Below are 23066 nucleotides of genomic sequence, written 5' to 3' on the forward strand. Positions count from 1 at the left end.
AGTGTTTCAAGAATGAGATCTGATCCTATACAAAATTCTCTTCTTGATCTTCGTAGAGCTTTAAAAGTGACTCAGAACCCAGGTTGGATAACTGAATCAGCTTTAGCTAATGGAATTAAATCAATTTAGGCAAAAGCAAATTTGTCAGTCAGAAGAATTTGGATCAAATCAGATTTGGTGGAACGTTTTTGCAAGTACATCATGGGAAGATTTTTCAGCTCTTTGTTTATCTTCTGTCAATTTGGTCTTTTTTCCCAAAATGTTTACTTTTTTCTTTCTACTTCTTATATTTTAATTAACTTTTGGCTTATTCTCTACAGAAACATAATGTAAACATCCAACAATGAAAAAATTATCGAGAAAATCAGATTTCCTTGAGTTCTACACATGAATTTAGAAACACAGTTAAATATATAGCACATTCAGTGTATAGCTAACATCTGATTTGTGTCAGGCACTGTGCTAGTCATCGGAAAATACCACAGTGAACATGTTTGTGCCTTCAGACTTCTGGGAGAAAAGGATGTAAAACAGACCAAAAAAAAAAAAAAAAGTCAAGTTTTGATAGTTACTACAAGGGAAATAAACAAGGAGTTGAGATGGGCAAAGCCTATTTTTGTTAGGGGGATATAAAAGGTCTTTTTGAAGAAATGAAATGTAGGAAATGATCAGGAAAAGCTAGCTTTAGGTAGGGTAGGGAGAAATGTATTCCAAGGTGAAGATACCATATATGCAATAACACGGAGGTAGGAGAGAGCTTAGCTTGTTTCAAAAACTGAAAGAAAAGTGGTGTGACTGGCTCACAGTGAGTGAAGAAGACAAGGCATAATGACAACCTGGTCACCGGGCCTTCTTAGGCCATGTTAATGAGTTTGGACCTGAAAGGCAGGGGTTTGACAAAGGAGAATGATGCCACCTCATTTATGTCTAAGGGGAGATTTCTCCAGCTTCTGTGTAGAGAATGGATTGTTGTAGGGCAAGTATAAAAGAAGGGAGACCTGAGATAATGCTTAATAATGCACATGGGAAACAGAGGTGGTCCAGATGGGTGGGGTCATGGCAATGGAGATAGGGAGGAGAGGATAGACTTACATTTCGGCAGTAGAGGAGTTATCGGTGAATTGGATTCAGGAACTGAGAGTACTTAGGCATATCAGTCAGTATGTAATTGAGAAAACAGAAATCATTCTAGGTATTTCAAACAGAGGGAATTCAACGTAAGGAATCAGTTACAAATGTTGGAAAGATTAGAGGAGCACAAAGGGGAAGGTGTGGTAACCTGGAGGTAAGTAAACATCTGCAGGATGTCAGAACCACTCCTAATGCTGGTGCCCTTGGACGGGCCACTGCCCCAACCGCCGATGCCGTTGCTGGAGCTGTGGAAGGTTATCGGAGCCCCTAGCTGCTGGTCACTACCACAGCCACGGCTAGAAGATTTTAACAAAAGGGAGGGTGTCTCTCCATCATTTCACTTGGTTTCCCACCAATGCTTCCCACCGGCAGCATCTAACTAGGCCAGCTGGCAAGGGAGTCTGGGAAATACAATTCACGGGATCCCAGTCACCTCTGACAGAGCACTGTACAGAATGGTGAGAACGGTACTTGGCACCAACAGGCCAAGGACCAGCACATGGAAGAATTACAGATGTGTTTTATGTAGGAAAAACAATCCCATATCCTTTGCCAGTACCTATTTCTTTATTTTAACAAAAACAATAAGTGTCCATTGGAGAAAAATTAGAAACTATAGACAAGCAATAGAACATAAAAAAAACTTTCATAGTCCCACTTACTCAGAAATAATTATTAATAACATCTTGGTCTCAATCTCTCTCTTCTTCTCTCTCAAAAGGAGACTTACTCTACATTCGGTTTGTAACCTACTGTACTCAATTTTTTAAAAATGTTTATCTTTGAGAGTCAGAGAGACACAGCGTGAGCAGGGGAAGGGCAGAGAGAGGAGGATACGCAGAATCTGAAGCAGGGTCCAGGCTCTGAGCTGTCAGCACAGAGCCAGACTCGGGGCTCAAACTCATGAACCTCGAGATCGTGACCTGAGCCGAAGTCGGCTGCTCAACAAACTGAGCCACCCAGGCACCCCCCTACTGTACTAAATTTATGCAATAAATATTGGCTGGACATTTCCTTTGTTCCAACTATCTCCCAGTATTGAATATTTATGTTTCACTAACATTTTCCTATTATAAATATAAAAAAAGAATTATTGCCTGAAAACAAGTTTGCAGTTTAAGAAAACAGTTCACGAAGAATACAATTGTAACCTCCAATTTGACTATTATGAGATTATTTGCTTAGGTAGATAGAGAAAACTAATTATTTTTGAACAGAAGGAAAAATGCCAGGTCTTTTTCTTCCTGCTGGGGAGAAGAAAACAGAACTCACTGCAGAGTGAACTGGAGAGGGCGAGGTGCTTGGCCCCACAACTGTACCGGAACTGCGCTTGCCTCGTCTGTCTGGTCTCCGTGAGTCAGATTTCTGACAAGGAAACTGGTCCCTTGGAGTGCGCGAAAGGGGTGCCGCGGAGCTGATGTGTCCTTTAAAAGTAGAGGCTCTTTACTACGGCTCCAGGATGACCGTTTCTCTAGGGTTACCTGTTAGAATGTTTCTGAGGACTCGTAGCTGAAAACCGTGACTTGAATTGGTTTTTAAAATGAGAAAATGTGTTATCTCACATTCTCGCATAACTCGAAGTCCAGAGGTAGGACAGACTCCTGGAACAGTAAGATAAGCCGCTCAGTGATGTCACCAAGGTCCCAAGTTCTTTCAACACTCTGTTCTGCCTTCCTCCGTGTTGGCTTCATCCTGAGGCTGGCTCTCTTCATGGTGACGAGATGGCTGCCAGAGGACACTGAGCTGCCAGTTTGTCTTCTCCACGTTTGGCATAGAGAAAAATAGACAGACATCTCCTTCCAATATAAATTCTTTTCAGTTCAAGTACCACTACCCATTAAAATCATCAGGAGTGCTTATTTATTTATCTCCTGCTATTGTTTCATTATAATTAATTGATTTTTATTAATTTACTACTTATTAATTTATGACAGTGATGGTGATAATGATGTAGTATATATTTTAATTTTTCAGCTGCTGGATGCCTAGGCCTTCTTGCTGGAAATTTTATTTTCCCAGCAGGAGGTAGTTTTTAGGAGCTCCCAAGTGACTCTAATGTACAGCCAGGGCAGGGGAGACCACTGGATTAGGCTGGTTTAGGTCACCTGCCCACTCCTTGGACTAACAGTTACCAGGGGAATGTCATGAACTGATTGGCTTAGGAAAGTGGATCTCAAAGTGTGACCTAGACCAGCAGGAGCAGCTACTGGGAACCTGTCAGAGATGCAAATTATTGGGCCCCACCCAGACCTACTGGGTCCTGGGGGTGGAGCTCCGTAATCTGCGCTTTAGCCAGCTTGGCAGGTGATTCTGATGGATGCTAAGGTGTGGGACACACAGTCTTAGACCAATCAGGCTCCCTCTGTGGAGCTAGGGAGGGGGTAAATATGTGAACAAAATCAAAGTCTGTGGGAACAGTGTGAGCCCCAAGTCACTGGAGCCTGTAGCATCCCCTCTTTTCATAGTCAGCCTGGCAGAGGGGTGAGAGGGGAAGGATTAGTGACCTGAACCCCAGAGACCCCTGGTTGTACAGAGATGGTCTCCCAACCATACCAACAAGCCTCAGGCACCACAATGGGCTGGGAATAGGATGGGAAGAAGACATGTTCTGTAAGAGCTCAAGTTTCCATAGCAGTTCAAGGGCTGAAAAGATTGCCTTGGTCTACACTTTCCTGAAAACACTGTGAATTTATTTCAACCGCTGTACAGTCTCAACAGGATCCTAGAAAAGAAAAAGGTCATTAGGTAAACACATAGGAAATCTGAACACAATAAGGACTTTTGTTAAAAAATAATATGTCAATATTGGTTCATAAATGGTGACAATATACCATAACTGTACTAAATTAGAAATTAATAGTGGAAACTGGACATGGGGCATATGGGAACTCAGTATAAATCTTCACAACTTCCTGTGAATCTACTATTGTAAAATAAAACATTTTTTAAAAATCCGATACATTTAGGATGTGAAATTCTAATGAATGAAAACGCTTTTGGAAAAGATTTTATAAAATTAAGCATAAAACATTCTTTAAAATACTCCATGTTAATATAAACTTGACCCTGCTGTATTTTTATGATCAGTATCATGCTTTTAGCCAGAGCAAATGCTTTTAAAACATTTTCAGCTTAAACGAGTTGAATTGGAAGATATTAAGGAAGATTCCTGATATTTGGCACTTCCCAGAATCTGCACATGGCCTGAATTATCAAAGAACAAATGAGAGAGGCTTAAGATTGTCCATATGTTAGAACAATTAAAAACCCATATAGAAAGTCACTTTCTTCACCATCCCCCTAGACCTGGAAAGGAGTAGGATGGCTTGACTCACAGGGAATGGGACATAATCATATGCATCTTTCCCTAAACCCAATTCATAGCAGTGAGCTGAAGCATAAATTCCCTTCAGGCACTTTCCTCCTGTTTCACCAGCTCCATTTAAATTAAATGAACTTCCTGTGTCCTGAGGGGTGAGCCAGGCAACCCAGTGGACTGAGGTATGGCTTATTACCACGGACTACTCGACTACCAGCAACAGACTGTCTATCACTGGATTTATGTGGGATTTCTGGAAACACTGGGTCATAATTGGAATGGAGCAAGGAGCAACTCCTAATTTGTAGTTTGGAAGATTACTCTTAATGTAGGCGACTAACTAATTGATGCTAAGTTTTGCTTATCTCCCTTCTGCACCGAGTATCCGTAAGGGAACCGATAATTAAAATTGTCGTTGCAGGTGAGAGTGTTATAATTAGAGTTGTAACAAAAGAGAGTACTTAAGGGCAAAAACATTGCTATGCCAAGCAAGTGGCTCAAGATGGTTTTTTACCCCTGATCTTACTGCATTGGAATGTCTCTGATTTTTTCCACTGATAGCCTCTTATGGTGTGATTTGGACAAGTTCCTTAGCCTCTCTCTGTCTCATTTTCGTCATCTTCACGATGCAGAATATTAAGAGTATCTATTGCTTGGTGATGTCATCAGAATTAATAGAAGTAATGTAACACTTGAGCACAGTGCCTGGAATGTGGTAAATGTTGCACAACTGTTTGCTTGATAAATCAATAAATAGCACAGCCCTTGCCCACATTAAAGTGATCCAAATGTAAGGTCAACCTCTTGTGACAGCATGGCAAAAACACAAAAGAGAGTGTTAGGGTAGCAGCTAGGAGAGAGGGAACCCCAGGCACAGTGGGACGCTGAAGGGGCAGGAGAAATGTCCCCAGTCTCCATCAGAAATAAAAAAGGATGTGATGGGACTCTTCCATATTATTGGTGGGAATGTAAAATGGTGTCACTGCTGTGGAAAACAGTTTGGTGGTTCCTCAAAAAAGTTAAACATAAGATTGCCACATGACCCTACGTGTATGGGTTCTTGGTAGTTGGCAGAAATTTCAAAAGAATTGAAAGCAGGTACCCAAATACTTACACACATATGCTTCTAACAGCATTACTCAAAATAACCCCAACAGTGGAAATGACCCAAATGTCCATTAGCTTATGAATGGATAAATACGAAGGGTATATCCATACAGTGGATTATTATTCAGCCATAGAAAGGAATAAAGTACTGATAACATGCTATAACATGGATGAACCTGGAAAACATGTCAAGGGAAAGAAGTCAGTCACAAAAGATCACATCTTCTATGATTCTACTTCTGGGGACTATCCAGGTAGAAAACAGATTAGTGGTTGTCAGGGGCTGGGGGTAGGTGGGAATTGGGGAGTAACTGCTTAGCGAGTACAGGGTTCTCATTTGGAGTAGTGAAAATTTTTGGCATCAGAGAGACGTGGTCATCGCACAACATATGACTGTACTAAATGCCATTGCATTGTTCACTTTAAAAGAGTATTATGTTCGGTCAGTTTTACCTCCTTTAAAAAAATCCCTTAAATAATACATCCCAGGATGAGAGTGAGTGCTTTCTTCATTCTAGTTGAGAAGACAGAGGTGCTCCAGGCTTCCCCTGCCACTCACCAGAGAGACTCCTTATATAGGAAAGTTACTTGATCGATGTCCAGCCCCTTTGGGCCTTGGTTTTCTCATCTGTAGGAAAATGAAGTTGGATGAAGTGACCACTAGGATCCCTTTGAGTTCAAATTCTAAGGCAAAGAAACTCACAATCCTCCTTTCTCCCTGACTCCACCACTTGCTTGAAAATGGATGCATCTGTACCGCAGTTGCGCCCCAGAAGACGACAGTATTGTAATTAAATGACAGGGAGATTCATTTGTTTTAGTTATTAATACGAAAATATTTTAATATCATAACACCACAAATTAATGGACAAATAACTGTAAACAAATGTACTTGAAGGACTGGCTTGGGGTTTGCCACGCTGATGGTGGACTCTGAGCCTGCCCGCGGGCTCCAGCCTGTCTGTGCCCCTCTGTGTAATCACACACTGTGCTTTTTGCCAGTCACGGTATCTCAGGTGCTTTTGCCAAGTGTAGAGCTGGCGGCCCCAAGTTGATCAGCAGGCACTTCATTGATTAATAGGTGCCCTTGCCGAGCAGGGAGGGTGGCAAGGGATGATACCCTTTTAAACTGCCCACATTTTGCAACCGAACAATCTGGAACAGTTTGAAGCTATCAGTCCCTAGAACCTGTTTATAGACTATTGCTCTAGTTACGACTAGACTAGTTACAACTATAACCTAAAACTACTGAAACATTATTTGATTAGTAAGCCAGATCTACCCAGGCCTGGGATTTCAAGTCCTGGGTCAACGTGTTCATTCTGGGAGACAGGTATGCGATTTTCCTTGTTTTGCTGACTGCCACTCCTCCATCTGCTACTACAGATTTCCAGTCCTCTATAAATTCCCTCCTAATGATTCCTATGAGTGTCAGGTTTATCTAGAAAGAAGCTTTAGTGAGAAAAATTTCCACCAACGACCAAGGATGATCCGTCATCTTTCCTTTTCTTTTCTTTTCTTTTTTTTTTTGTTCAGGGATATCTACTTCTAAGGTCTACAACTGACCAAAAACTGCACACACTACAAGGCACTGCCTAACACGGCCTATATTCAGGCCATCTCAGGCCACACTTCTCCTGATTTCCTCATTATATATAACGCCTCTGGAGGAGATCACTGAATGGGCCAGAGCAGTTCCTGGCTAAGGAGGAGTAGGGGTGGGGTGGGGTGGTGAGTTTCAAGCAGAAGTAGGAGAAGGGCTTTCCTCCCTTTAGGTAACGCATCTGCATTTCACTCCTTGCCACAAACGAACAGTCCTTCAGCTTTGACCTCAGGTTACCTGCTCCCAGGATTTGAACACTTACCATGGCTGGCTGGCTGGAGAGACAAAGCCAAGAGAAAAATACCCCACACAATACCTTACGTCTCCTTCACTGGCCTCTGAGGTTTTTGTTCCGGACCCGGCTGATCTGCCTGACACTCTTACAGTGACTTTTCTTTGGGGAGGGTCCCCCAGGGCCTCAAGCCAATAGACCCCTCCTGCAGCCTTTCAGACATGCTCGTGGAGATGGCCAGGGCTCAGAGTTGCACACCAGGTTCCCAGTAACTATTATTAGGCACCTACTGGGTGCCAGAGGCTGGGGGGTCCCAGGATGGTGGGCTCCTGTCATTGCGGAGCTGCTGTGCAAATTTGTACAACAGCTCCTTGAGGCTGGCCGAGTCAAGCCTTTACCCCAGTTGGTGCAGCTCCTGTTGAAAGGTTATGCGAACAGTGCCAGCTAATCCTCATCCTGGCAGGGGACCTCCTCTCCATTAAACAGAAGTGTCACCAAAGGTTTTCTCTGGACTGCTCCTCCCGAACATTCCTCAGGTTCTTAGTCCACAAAGTGCCCCTGGCTGCTGCTTTGCGCATGTACCAGAGGCATCTTTTTTATCCTACTGTTTGTTCTTGGCCTGGATTTCCTCTGTTTCTTCTTTTCATACCTGGCCTCTGACTCGCAGACAGGAGAGCGCTACTGGGAGGGGGAGAACAGTGCAAAAGCTGTAGAGGATTGTGTACAAAATACACAATACCTGTAGAGCCTGTCCGTTCTTTTGTTCAACTGAAATGAAGAAACTGAATGCAATCTAATGTAAAATTTAACATATGGAAATGACTTTGCATGCAATTTACGAAGCTTTTCCCCTTGATTCTGATCTCTGGTGTTTGGTAGGAAAGGGAATGAAAAATCCATAAAGCAGTCAGCTTACCTTTGGGTAACTAAAAAGTCTTCTAGGTGGTATCCGTCCCTCCTTTGTAGGTGTAGATTCTTGTGGAAAAAGTGAGATTGGAAACGTAGAATTTAGTCTATTTGTTGGGGGGGGGGATATACTTATAGGGCTGTTACATGAACATGTGATTAGTTTTGAAGGCAGGCTTTCAGAACATCCTATTTCAGTAAGAAGCTTTAAAGAGAAGTCGATGAAAACATCCAGCAAAGCAAAACACAGCATTTTCAGGGTTCAATCAGATAATATCTGATTTGAATATTTTCTCAGTGTGCACATCCAATCCTTCCCCTCCCCCCACCCCCCGCCCCCACTGAGACGGCACAGTGCTTTGCACATAGTAGGGATTAGGGAGATGTTTGTTAATTTTAGTTAAAACTGTATTTCTCCCAATCTGACAGTGGCTTGAGACTCCTGACCTCGTCAAACAGCAGAGGAAAGGCGACTAGGGAAAGGCACCAGGTAAAGCTGTAAGGAGGTCACTGTTTAATATACAAATTTGTTCGTGGGTTTGTTATTCTGTTCAAGAGGTGACTAGCCCAGAACGTGGCTGCAAACTGTGTTAATTTCATTTACATTTTAAGAGTTGGGATCCAGGTTTTCAAGTTTGTTATGGGAGTTTATGCAAAACATATGCAAATCGATAGCATTCTAAAAATTCCGTGTGTTCTCCAGCCCCTCCCCTAGTCACAAACAAGTAAGGCTGGCTCCGGGCAGTGGAAGACTGGGAGTGGGTGACTGGCCTGGGGAAGGGCTGTCCCAGAGGCGGTCCCGGGGCGGGGCCTGGGCGGGGCCGGTGACGCGCCTAGTCGGCCGGCTTGGGGGCTGGACCTCAGCCTCTCCCCGCCTGGGGCCGCGGCCGCAGCAGTGGTGTCTCCGCGTCTCCAAAAGGGGCCCTCCGACTCCTCACTGGGCCAGTCCGGCGCTGGGTGGTGGAACCCCGCGCAACTCCCGCTGGTTTCTGAGGGGATCTCTCCTCCAGAGTTTCGAGCAACTTTCCCCTCTGCCTGGCGCGGCGGTGGCTCGGGGACCGTGGCCGCCGCAGGTAGCTGAACCCGGAGCCACGCTCCCCGAGCCTCGGCTGCGCGCGCGCGTAGGTCGCTCCGGGTCTCAGTGCACGCTGGGGATCCCCGGGCTCGGCTCTGCGGGCGAGATGCCCTTGGGACACATCATGAGGCTGGATCTGGAGAAAATCGCCTTGGAGTACATCGTGCCCTGTCTGCACGAGGTCGGCTTCTGTTACCTGGACAACTTCCTGGGCGAGGTGGTGGGCGACTGCGTCCTGGAGCGCGTCAAGCAGCTGCACTGCAACGGGGCCCTGCGGGACGGCCAGTTGGCCGGGCCCCGCGCCGGCGTCTCCAAGCGGCACCTGCGGGGAGACCAAATCACGTGGATCGGAGGCAATGAGGAGGGCTGCGAGGCCATCAGCTTCCTCCTGTCCCTCATTGACAGGCTTGTCCTGCACTGCGGGAGCCGGCTGGGCAAATACTACGTCAAGGAAAGGTCCAAGGTAGGACGCGCGCGGGCTCCCCGGCACCGCTGTAGCCCGCGGGAACCCGGGATATTCGGAGCCCGTTGTCTGTAGCCTTCGCAGGGCTGCAAGTGAACTTTAGTTTTTAACCAAGAAGCGAGAAGTCGGTCTGGTCCCCCCCCCCCCCCCCCCCTCCTCGGAGCGAAAATCAATGCTGAGGACTCAGGTGTTTAATTCCGATGACCTGTTAACTGAAATAATGGGTCTGGTGGGTCGTACAAACCGGATAAGCTGTGGGTTTTTGGTCTGATTTTAATACATGGAGGTTCCCAAAGGTCCGGAGGAGGGTCAGGTTATTAGGAACATTGTATATGAGACAGGTGTGAGTTATTGATATTCCCTGTCCACTTTAAAGTCACCTAATATTGTACTTCACTATGTTCAGAGGGTATTCCTGCAAACGCACTCTTAAAGAATTCTGGAGACGGTTGTGATTTTGCAGTGTAGCTTTGGTTTGTGGAGTTTGGCAGGTGTGATACAAGTCTGACCTGTGAAAGAGTCAAACTCCTCTTCACTTTTGAGTGTTGCCCTTGGCTTTGGTGCACCCAGGACACTGTTGGAGCATCTTGGCTGGGAAAATTTTCTTGGTCCTGAGCCCTACACCACCACCTTTCCTTTCCTAACTCTCCATTGATGGAGAAATCCACTTAGAACTAATTAAGAGATGGGGAGAGCATAGTCTAGTACCTCTGGAAAGAAACCATGTTTTTGTTCACCCCACCCAAAGTGACTCCCTGGGTGGTAATTTATCTTGGAAACATTTGCAGGTACATTGGCACAAATAGGGAATGTGTAGCATCATGATACTGGCCCATGTAGGCTACTTTGGGGTAGTTCCATCTACCCCATCAGTCTTTTCTACAAATGATAATCCAGCCATTTTCCAGCGCCAGTTCTGAGTGGTTTGCACTTTAATTTGAGGACTGGTCCAGGGGCACTCAGAACTATAGAGAACTTTTACTTTAACACAGAGAGGGAAAGCATGCTAGCATGGGAAGGAAGGTGCACTTTCTTCAACAATATATGCAGTATAATCTCAGTTTAAGATTGACCTTTTGATGAAACATACCTTTATTGTCACATTTGTCTCATAGGTGTAGGGGACACTTTGAATAAAGGGCAAATGGTGAAGACTGGAAATGGGTAGAAACGAAGGGGTTGGAGTGGGGTAACAGTAGGGGAGAAGCAGATTGCTGTATGCCTTTCAAGCTAGAAGGACATGAATAGAATGTGTGAAACCACTGTTGTTAGTTGGACGCAAATAAAGTAAATGTTAGGAAAAAATGCTGCTTTCTAAATTTTATTTTGAGTTGGGGGAAATGCAGAGTCACCTGGACTCTAGAAGATTGACGTTCAAGTGTTTCTTCACTCTTCATCTGTTGTTTCGGTGTGCGTTGCGAAGCTATTGGTCTTGGTTAGCTTTTTGTTTTTGCTTTGCGCTGACTGACCTTGCTTACCCGGCTGGGGATGGGGAGGGGGGAAGGGCTAGCCTCAGTGCTTGTTGCTTTAATCTGGAAGAGCAGATGGCTTCTTATCAGTTTTTAAAGTTTCATTTAACTCAGGTGCTAAGAATTTTACCCCCAACATTCTAGGAACACAATGTGTTCTGAGGGAGGTCAGAATTAATTGGTAGAAAGACATCACTTAACTTATTTCAAAGTCAAGTATTTGTATTTAGCTTTGACGTAAAGGACAGTGGTTGGGTTTCAGGCGAGACTTTAGACAAATTGAATGAAAAACATTGTGTATGTCTGGGTGAGGAAGAAGAAAGATCTCTAGATAAGATTCTTTAGTTATAGATTATCTTCTGGGTAGAATAAATAACTTCTCAGTTAACCCTTTCAGAAGGTGACTGTGAGTTAAAAAGAGAAAATTCATCTTTTGTCCATACCTAGATTTCCAGCTTTTCTTTGGTTGTTGTGGCACAAAGCTCTTCATTCCTGTCCTTTAGAAGAATCACCTGTCGGTTGGGGTGTTCCCTGGCCAACGGGAACCAAATGCAAACCAGGCTTGAGCAAACAGCTATTGGAGTCAAAAATAAAAAAGTTTGATTTGCTTGTACAGAGAATTCTCCTTAGCGTTGTGACTTGGGTCTCTTGTGTGTTGGTCATTCTTAAACATGGTAGAAAAACAGTCCATTAATATGTGCTTTATATTAGTTTCAAGTTAATTTAACTTCTTCTCTTCCCTCAACTGAGTGCCTTACTCTGTGCCATTTCCCATGTTAGTGATGTAGACCCGGTTTCCTGCTGCGTATCCTCCAAGCAGGTTTTCAGGAGAAACTAAATTTTTAAAAGGCAGAGTTTGTGCAGTTATTTTCAAAACTTATTTGTAACCTTTTATTATGGAAAATTGCAAACATGTATATAATGTGGAGGGAGAGGTTAGTATAATGAATTATGCCCCTAGGACCCATTTTCAACAATTGCCAATTTATACATTTATTTTAGACCAATTTCTTTTAGATATTTCTTGGGGTTATGTCTGTTAACCCATTCATCCTAATTAAATACTTTTTTTCCCCCTGGATTTTTAAAGGTCATTGAATCATGCAAGAATGCCCTTTATCTCAGTGAAGCAAACACAAAGGCATTGGGAATAAAATAGGGGGATATATATTGGACCTAAAATTGGAATCATGAGAGAGTATGGAAAGAAGTACTAAAAGGTTCCCCCTCCCTGCCCAAAAAGTTGTCACCAGTCAGAATTTATCTTCCTGCAGTTGGTTGGACCAGAATAATCCAGGGGTGCTGGAGACCCTCTGGGGAAGCTGTTTCCTAAAATGTACAGCAGCATGGCGCCCCCTAACTTCAAGCATGGTCATTGCTTTCAGGCTAGCAAGAGATTTCTTATCTATTACTCCCTTTTGGAGAATTTAGGCAGAATCCAAGATAAATATTGGTCATAATTTGCTCCTTTTGCTTTGGCTGCCTAGATCTCGAAAATGGCTGTTTTCCAGAGAACGTGTAATTTATGGAACCAAATGTTCTCCTGCTTGAAGCATCTCACTGCAGACTCACTATTTAGTAACTTTAAGAATAAGAACTACTTTTTATTGAGTGGTTTGCCCTGTCTGGCACTGTGCTAAGCACTTTATAAACACTGTCTGTCTGACTTAGTCTTCAGAACCACAATCTTCAGCACACCGAGAGATTAAATCATTTCCCCAAGGTCACAAAGGGAGCCGTAAGAAACCGTTTATGATAGGTGTTAGGGGCTTAGGCTTGAGCTCAGTAACTTTGTGGCCTTAGGTAAGGTGCTTCGTTTGCGCCAAGTGTAAAATGGGGGATAATAAGACCTTAAAGCCTTTCGAGGGGAAGGAGCATTAAACAAGATAATGTACATAAAATTCTTAGCAGAATTCTATGCCCTCGTAAATGTTATGAAGCCATAGGTGGAAGATTCAAAATTCTTTTTTTTTTTTTTTTTTTTTTTAAGATTTAGAATTCTATCCTGGATCTGTCAGACTCTATCGAGAGTTTGTGTTCTTGACTATAATGCTTCTGCTTTTTGTCATTTATTTAGCCGGTGTACATTGTGGGGTGCTGTGCAGGGCGGGGCAGGTGGTGGGGATACAAAGGTAAACAGGCGTAGACCCTGCCTCATGGAGCTTCCATCCGTATGTGCTTGTGAATCGTAGGATCCCCTAGTTCACACTTGATTTTCAGACTTAAAACAACAAAAAGATGAAACCCAAAGATTGAAGAAGAAAGTGTGGATTGCTGTGCTAATGTATTGGTTAGCAAGATTGGTTGTTAGGATCCCTGACTGGAGTAGTTCTGAACAATGGGATTATGCGAGGGAGCTGTATTGGGAACAGATAGATCAGTCCGAGCCAGTCCAGACAAATGATGACACAGCAATAAGTTAGGAATAAAAGAAGATGTGTTGCAAGGTGGTGGGTTTGTCTGTCTGCTACTGAGCAGTAACAGTTATGGCCCACCCTTCTCATGTGATATCAGGAATACCTTTTACTCAAGGGGGCTTATTATGATTGAAAGCTACTTTAAATAAAAATGGGATAAAATACTTAACAAATCAGGATATGTCTCAGGACCATGGTGTAGGAAGTGCCATCAGGGTTCAGAGAAGACCAGAGTCATGAACTAGGAACCAGAAAGTCCTAAGAACAGCTGGTGTGTTAGTTCTTTTCTCTGGAGCTTTATGGCCCTTGTCTTTGCTTTGCTCTGGATTTCTCCCCCAGTCTCCTTACCATCTAGCATTGGGTGCTTCTCCATGCTTATGGTTCAAGATGGTGGCCCCACAGTGGCCACCTCAGCCTCAGTCTGAGATCAACAGAGACTTGACTAACATTCTAAACTCCCTGTTTTCATTTTCTGGAGTAAAGTCTGATGGTTTCACCTTGGCCCAGGGGACCTAACAGCCTGGGTTGAGGGTGGTGGTGGGACATGTAGAATCCTGTGAAACAGTGGTTGCCAGGGCCCATAAAAGGTCCCGTTTTTAGAATATAGTGTTTGAGGACTAGACGCCGTGCGTGGTGTGGTGTCTCTGTCATTAAGATCTTAAAAGTCTGCCTGTGAATAAGGTACTTTAGGGGGAGGAGGCCCAGAGTTTAAAGCACTGGAATATGTTCTTGTAAGGATGTGAGGAATTTCTATAAATGGTTTTGTATTTAAAAATAACTTAGCTCCTGGAGGAAGGGTATTAATTCAAGGAAATAATTTATAAAATACAGCCTCAGTGACAGTAAAGCAGGTTTCCCCACTGGGTGAGTTTTTATAATGTCTCTGGTCAATTTTGTTGAATGACACTTAGGAGCAAAGAAAAGACAATAGGGGTGTGTGTGTGTGTGTGTGTGTGTGTACCTTATAATTTCTTTTCAATTTTGGGCTCCTGGCCCCTCTACCACAACCTTATCTGCTTGCAGTGAAGTAGCAAATGAGCGGATATGTTTATTTATTCACAAATCATTTTATGCCTTGTGCTGAGATAGACCTGTACATGGATGTGCACGGGGAGGTGGGAAGTGATTATAATAAAACTACCTAACGAAGTATGCTGAAAATAGAGAGTGGGGTGAGATAGTTGTCACCAACTTTGCTTTCTCTTTTTCTGGTTAAGCAGTCCACTCATCCAGTGAATTGTCTTTTTTGTTTCTCTTCTTTGGGCTTCCAGCAATTTCTCTATTTACTTGAAATGAGAAGTAACCAAAATAAACTTAATGTAAGTGACCCAAAATAACTTTAATAATACAGGTTTTAGAGCTAAAGAGGTATGAGAAATCACACCTAGGCAGTCCACCAACCACTCCACAGGTAAGGTGTTTTTATATTTGGAAAGATGAGGCTTTACGCAAGCCCTTGGAGAGGGACTGGGGTGTGTCTTGGGCCTGAGCAAAGGTGCTTTAGAGAAGAGCTCTCCTGGCTGGGTTGCTTCAAGAATCAGGTGGACGAAGAGACAGGGTCATTAGGTTAATTCGGCTGCATCAGCATGTGATTTGGGGATTTTTAAATATAATTATGACTTGAAGTTAATAAACACCCTTAGATAGAATGATGTGCAGTCGACTTTTTGGGTGTCACGAATTATTTCCCTTTCTGACCTTGTGCAGATCAAACCAAACTTGTAAATTTCTCCCTGTATCTTGACTCTGGCTAGAAAAATGTCAAATTTGTAAATAACAAGCAGCCTTGCGTATTACAACTCCATTCTGAAAACACACCATGTATGGAAGATTTCTCTGCTGGAGCTTAAAAGTGGGGTGGAGTTAACCCATAAGGAGCCGAGCACATCTGAGAAGCATCTCCGGGCACTTCCAGCATCGTGCCCTTCAAGATAAAACTTGGAGGACCTCGCCTGTGGGCCACGTTTGCTCAGTTTGGCAAGACCTCTGCTTTGACTCACCTCTCTGGTCTTGGATACAGTAAGTGACGTTCTGGCGCAAGTCTGTCGAGCACCAAGGAGCAGTTTACAGGCTAGCGCTATGGAGGGGGGTATTAATTCTTTGTTAATTATTACAGCAACAGATTTGCTAATTCCTCTGTAGTATCACTTTGTAGTTGTTAACTAATATTGCTCTAAGAAATGGGTGTCATTTTTCTCTAGTGTTTGTCAAATGCTGCCATTCTGACAGTCATGATAGTTCGGGTGTCTTCTGCTGGGCAACTGCCAGGGGTGCCCAGCGGGTAGTGGAATCCAGAGGCACTGGAATTGTAAATGCGACAGACAAATCAGTTTATGATGCCAGACTAAGGAATTCGGTTTTGGCAGATTGCCAGGAGCCGTTGATTTGGCTCCGATTCAGAGCTGTGTGTCTGTTTGCCAAGCAAGATTAGTTAGCTTGGTTTATTATACATAGAATTTCTACCCCGTTTCCAGCGATTATTTCAATCTTAAACCAACACGGGACTTGCCTTAATTTTATATCTTCTTTTGATAATGATCTGTGGGTTACATTCCTTTTCTTGGTTTTGGTGAGCTGGTAGTGACTGAGGGTTAGGTTTTTCACTCCCTCCCCCAGCTCAATCCCAGCCTTCCAGATGTGTGGGTTTAGAGCTGTATAATGCAGGCTTTCAGATCTTGTACTGGGTTCCCTCGTTCGGTACCTACTTACTGAGCATCCCTCATACCAGTGTCATGTTATTATATACACCTCCTTATTAGGCCAAGCCAGTTTTTTATTCTGCAGGGCAGAAAATAGTGAGCAGTGTTTCTCAAGTTCTGGAATACACGTGCCTATTTCCTAGTAGATATTTTTCCTTCCAAAAGGAGGCCAAAATACTATTACCGTGTAAAAACAGTTCCAGGATACAAAGACTCAAAGGGTAGGATAGTCGTCCTGATTATTTTTTCACCGGGAAGAAAACAAAATGGAAAACTCAATTTCAGGTGTCAGGGACATCTCTTCTGGGTTCTACCTGGGGGATGTGACGTTGTTGAGAAGTGTTCAGGATACCACTCTTCTGAGCATTACTTGGGAGCAGTAAGGACATGGCTGTGTGACACAGACTGAACACCTCCAGGAACTTGCTCTGTGCTCTCTGGACACGACACCCAGAACAGAGATTCTGCCTGTGCCCCTCCCTCCACGTCCCCTCCTATATCTACCTCATCTTTCTAGTTAAACCTGAGGGACTATTACTCAGAGTTTCATACCCCACACAGAACTGACAGCGAGTCTTTTGTGTGTCTGTGTGTGTTTAGGATGGCTTCTTTCAGATTCCCAGTTTTGCAGGTTAATTTGAAGGATGGGAGGGGATAAAAAAAAAACCTTTTCTTTTGTTTATTTGTTTCTAAGATTTTATTTTTTATATAATCTTTACACCCATTTTGGGGCACAAACTCACAATCCCGGGATCAAGTGTCACGTGCTCTACTGACGGAGCCAGCCAGCTAGGTGTCCCTAAGCAAAACCTTTTTAAAACATAAAATACTGGGGGCACCTGGGTGGCTCAGTTGGTCAAGTGCCTGACTTCGGCTCAACTCATGATCTCACAGTTCTTCAGTTCAAGCCCCGTGAAGGGCTCTATGCTGACAGCTCGGAGCCTGAAGTCTTCTTCAAGTTCTGTCTCCCTCTCTTTCTCAAAAACAAATAAACATTTAAACAAATTTAAAACAGAATATCGAACATTTGGGCAGGAACATGCAGGATTATCAGTCAAAATTTGGCCTATTTTGTACTGTTTTGGTTTTTTGTCTTTGTTTTATTTTAGGTTCACTTGGAACCTCAAGTTTTGTCTTTTTTTTTCTTTTAACAAAATTTTGTTTTGCTTTCATAGTAGACTTATTTCCAAGAGACTTATTTTAACCATAGATCACCTGCCTTTGTTTCTCATTCTCCCTCTGATCCATTTTAATGTGATTTTTTGCCAGAATGTAAGTAGTGTAAAACCCAACACCAGTCATGTAGTCTCCATGCTTTAAAAAAAAAACAAAACAAAAAACCCAACCATGCTCTCTCACCCCATTGCCCACTGTACGTGCTCTGAACTTCTTACCGTGTCATTTAAGGCCCTCCACGTGTGACCTCATCTGACCCTTCTACACTTAATCTCCTGTTGACTGACGACCTTCCCTCCCAGTCCCGGAAATGCTAGAAGCGGATTTGTCAGGCCCACTGAGCTTCCCTATTGTCTTGTACTCTTCAGAATCCATTTTAGTGCCTTTTCCATGAAGTCTTCTCTTCTGCAGCCTAGAACTCTGTGGGCAGCTCAGGCCAAGCCTCCCCACTACATACATACATGTTTTTATTTACCTACTTATTTGCTTACCCTGCCCTCCACTTATAAATTCCTTGAAGGCAGAGACTGTTAAACTTGATATATAGTGTCTTACAATTCGTAAGGGTTTGACTTAATTTCGTCTTCAAAAGGAACTTTGATTTCAAAGGATGTCAGGGTGTCAGAAAAAGCTATAAATATTTTGTTAGGTGAAAACAAAAAGATTTTGCCATGTGGCCCCTAATTTCAAGTCAAAGTGTTTAAATATTTGATTACATTAATGTACTACGAAGGAGCATCTCAACGAAAGGACTTTGGTTTATAAGGTGTCTCCCCGCCCCCGAGTTCTGAAATTTTCTTCTTGGCCCCAGGAAGTATCCAAGTATCTTAGTGGCTCATATGTAGGGGTCTGACTCAGAGAAGCAAGAAAACCCAGGACTGTGAAGTTGGAGCCCTACCTTCTGATCCTGGCCCTGGGGAGTGGTATCTCAAGACCTCAATTTCCACTTTTCATGAATGAGATGGATTTTTGTTTTTATATTTTAGTTTAGTTTCGTTGGAAGCTACCACTAGGCCCTAGGATGGGCATTTTACATTTTATTTCGGTGACCTGAGCCAAAATCAAGAGTCTGATGCTCACCTGCCTGAGCCACCCAGGTGCCTCTAATTTTTTTCCTTCATTGGTCATTTATCTTCTGACTTTGAAACAAGGCTGAAAACCTTGGCTGGTTTGTGATCTTGGGCAAGTCAGTTTTCTGAACCTCACTTTCCCCCTCTAGAACATGGACACAGTAATATTTAACGACCTCCAGGATTACGGGACATTAAATGAAAATTGAGACCAAATTTCCATCTGAGAGGGCAAATAGGTGCTCTCAGTGCCTCGTATTGCTTCTGGAAGAAGACGCCTACCAGCAGTCACACTCAAGTGCTGACGGTAATCCTCAACAACGCTACAGGGTTACCATTGGAATGTTTCCTGCCAGTTTTGGGAATCCCAGAGCAAAGCTCGTGCCAGAAACTGCCTGAGCAACTCCTCTCACTTCCTGCTTTACGCACCGCCCTCTCACCTACCCACCCACCCACCACCCTCCCCAGATTCCCTAGTGTCAGTCGGCTAATTACACTTTACCTTTTAGCATCCAGTGTGAGGTGTTGCACAGAATCTCCTGGTTTTGCCACAGACTCACCGTGGTTCAATGTGTGCTTGTTGGACTGACTGCATCACGATTACCTGGAAATGTGCTATATAAATGCAAGTTCTTGGGCCTCCCCCCCAACCTAGTGGATCAGAGACTCAGAGTCCTCCAGGCGACTATCACACACGCTAAAGTCTGAGAAGCACTGGGGAAAGTTAGTTAAGAGGAGGCCAAATATGGGTGGTGCTATCTTCTTAGACTTTCTCTGTTAGTAAGAAAATCAAAGTTCAGTCATTTGATCTGATCTGAATTCATTGCTAAAACTAGAGTATACAAGCACGTGTAGTGTATTCGGGACATTTTTGAGAAAAAGCCATCACATGTTAACACGTTCCCACATTTTTTTCCTAGTATTTGCATCAGTTAACTTCTATTTTCTAGAGCCAGAATGGGAGTGAAACTGGAAACTGGTTCCCTCCTGCTAACGTTAAATGGAGGTGGGAGGAAGAATCTCGGAATGACAGCAGGGCGTTGCTTTCCCTCCTGTGTCCAGCGGTCTTGCGAGAAGTGTGAGCGGAAGGCACCCAGAGGAAGGAGAGAGACTCCCGGTGATTTGGGATGAACACAGCTGGAAGCACAGATATCCTTAGTTACGGGCTAACTCTTCTTTGCTGCCTGTGGACACCACACAGAGCCTGCGGTGGCCTCTGGCCCTCTGGTGTCCGTTGGCTGCCCCTTGGGAGACCCGGGAAGGCTGTGCTGAGCTCTTTAAGGGTGGGGGTGGAGGATGGGAAAGTGGGCAACCGAATCCAGCTTGATGGGAATCCAGAGTGTTCCCCGGGAGGAGGTTGGAAAGTAGCAGCCCCTTTGCCTCTTCTCACTGCTTGCATTGGAGGCCTTTGATTCCCCGGTTCAAGGTTCGAGCCTGTATTTGGGAAGTCACCACCGTCGTCTGAGGATCATCCTCGTTGCTTTCTCATGGAGCGGAAGCAGTCGCTCTGGAAATAGGAGCACCTGTTTTCAGTTAACACATGGTTCCTGATGTTTTAGAAGCAGTGTTTAGTGGTGGAAAGGTCATGCTTAGTTCTGTAATGTTCCATGAGTTACTTTTGGTTTACGACTCAGTTTCTGTGTTTGTACAGTGGGGCTTGTATATATCTCAAGAGAACATGGGGGCAATTAAATTAATGACCCCTGCCCCCCACTCTCCCCCAATTCAGAGCCAGGCACTCCTTTATTTCTAGTCCCCTTGCCGCTCCTAAAAGAGTTTATTCTTTATTCTCAGGAGCCTTTTACTTTCTACTCCTCTAAGTTCCTCCTTCTAGATCTCACCCCTCCTCTAAGGCTCAGTAGGTCTGTGTCCAGTGTATTCTAATTAACATGACTTTAGGAAGTTCTGTATTCAGTGAGTTCCAGTTCACATGGTAGAGTGGATTTGTCTCCTAAGCAAGCTTTGGCCGTGAGGAAGGAAAATTCACCTCATCCCTGGGATTCCTCTGAGTTTACCAGATGCCACTCCTCTTACAAATACATTTTTGTGTTTACTTAAAAATTTTTGTAAAGATATTTTTAATTCTTTAAGATTTTTATTTGCATTTTTGAGAGAGCGAGAGAGCTTGTGCAAGTGAGTGAGAGGGGCGGGGGGTGGAGGGTGTGGGGGAGAGTCTCTTAAGTAGGCTCCACACTTAGCACAGAGCCTGATGTCTGTCACGACCCTGGGATCATGACCTGAGCTAAAATCAAGTTGACGTTCAACCACCTGAGCCACCCAGGACCCCTAAAATTTTTTCTTAAAAAAAAATTAAAAAAAAATTTTTTTTTAATGTTTACTTATTTTTAAGAGAGAGAGAGAGCGAGAGCAAGTGAGAGGGAGACCCAGAATCTGAGGCAGGCCCTGGGGTCTGAGCGCTCAGCACAGAGCCGGACGCGGGGCTTGAACTCACGAACCATGGGATCATGCTCTGAGCCCAAGGCAGACGCTTAGCCAACTGAGCCACCCAGGTGCCCCCTAAAAGTTTTGCTTAATTGGTCATTTATCTTCTGTCTTTGGAACAAGTCTGAAAACCTTGGCTGGTGCTGACCTGAGCTGATAAGGAAAGGTCCGGAGAGGCTGATTTCCTCCCATAGAACCTGGGCCGGGGCAGAGTAGCCTGGGGATGACCTGGGCTAGTTGAGCATTTGCATCCAAAGTAGATGTGGGCCCTGCTGGGGCTGCAAAGAGTTTATTAGACCAGGAGTGAATTTGTCCTCCAGGGGGAGTAACTGAAGCAAAGACCATGTAGACAGCTGGTACTTTGAGGCAACATTCAGAGTCCATTTCCTTGGTTCTGTGCTTTTTATGAACTGCCACCCACCCGCCACCACGTTGGAACTTTGGTTCCCATACTTCGTAGCAAGCACGCTGCTTTTTCATATTTGTGATTTTTTTTTTTTTTGCATTTTACAATTTTCTATGATTGTGGAAAAAGTGATAGGCTAGGGTGAGAAGGGCTTCAAATGCCTCAAGTAGAACTGAAGACCTGTGTTCCCTCAAAAACGGATGAATGGGTTAATGTTGGACATTAGGGAAGCTGTGGAGAAAAAGCATGACTTGATGATGAAGGCCTCTCTCTCTGCAGCCAGACTAACTGGGTCCCAAAAGGGAAGTTACCTAAGTGCCTCGTGCCTCAGTTTCCTCATGTGTAAAATGGAGATCATGATGGTTCCTGCCTTATGGGGTTATTATGATTATTGGACGCGGGATTATTTGTTCATGGAACAGTGCCAGGCACGTAGTAAGCACTCTACAAATGTTTGTTCAGTAAACAGATGTGTCTCCTGAATTTCATGAGTTCTAATACTAACTGATTTTCTATGTGTCCTTTCTTTGATTGAGCAGATATATTTTCCCAGGTGCTGAAATGCATGCCTAAATAGAAGATCTGGTTTCCTAGAAAGTTCTTTGACTTTATTTTTTCCAGCACAGTTGCAGTGTCCCTAGTTAATACTCTGAAAATTCATTGGGAATTGCAGGGAATGTGTTTCCCTGGTTTTCCTTAGCCTAACAATGTTGTGTCAAGGCATTTTTCATGATGTGATTTGACTGAAAACTATTTTTTTTTTTTTAATTACCATTTATAAAATCTTGTCTGGGGGCACCTGGGTGGCTCAGTCGATTAAGCGCCCGACTTCGGCTCATGTCATGATCTCCTGGTTCATGAGTTAAAGCCCCCCATCAGGCTGTGTGCTGACAGCTCGGAGCCTGGACCCTATTTTGGATTCTGTGCCTCCCCCTCTCTGTTTCTGTCTCTCCTTGCCCCTCCCTGGCTCTCACTGTCTCTCTCTCAAAAAAATAAACATTAAAAAAAATTTTTTTTAATCTTGTTCGACCAGTTATATTTGAGTTATTATGGATTCCCTGAAATATTTTAGGATTCATTACAGATAAGAATTTAAGGACAGCCACACTTTAGTTTTCCAATAATCCTGCAACCACACACATTTTCAGAGACTTTAGAGAGCTGCAGGTAAAGTTTTGTTTTCCTGATAAGACTATTTCTCACATCAAAAGAAGTTAAATACTGTGAGCCCCTACTGCCATATTGCCTCAGGGATTACTCATGAATTTGTTTTTCTAGACAACAAAGATAACTTGTAGGTTCACATGATAACTTCCAGGGTTAATGACTTATACTGAGAACTTGTGAGCAGCGTGACTCAGGACAGACAGCTGCTGCTCACCTTCCCCGTAATCAGGAAATTAAATGGGATGGTGTGTGTAAAGCGCCACCCCAAAGTGCCACCTGGCGACATAGGTCCTCAGGAAATGGCAGCTGTTACTATACGGGGAGAGGCATCAGAAAGGGTATGGTTAAACGTCTGTCTTAATGTCCTTCACCCTGAGTCTGGCT

At 43.8% G+C, this 23066-nt stretch overlaps 1 protein-coding gene across 1 annotated transcript in view; it reads left to right on the top strand.

The window, feature by feature from the left end:
• Positions 1 to 9176: 9176 nt before the first annotated feature.
• Positions 9177 to 23066, top strand: part of EGLN3 (egl-9 family hypoxia inducible factor 3) — a 30324-nt gene continuing 16434 nt past the window's right edge. Inside the window, exon 1 of the mRNA XM_039216557.1 lies at positions 9177 to 9836. Coding sequence (XP_039072488.1) covers positions 9480 to 9836 — 357 coding nt within the window. The 5' untranslated portion in view covers positions 9177 to 9479. The remainder of the gene's footprint in view (positions 9837 to 23066) is intronic.

This window comes from Hyaena hyaena, unplaced genomic scaffold, assembly GCF_003009895.1.
Source record: "Hyaena hyaena isolate Hyena2069 unplaced genomic scaffold, ASM300989v1 scaffold_639, whole genome shotgun sequence".
In the NCBI taxonomy this organism is placed as follows: domain Eukaryota; kingdom Metazoa; phylum Chordata; class Mammalia; order Carnivora; family Hyaenidae; genus Hyaena; species Hyaena hyaena.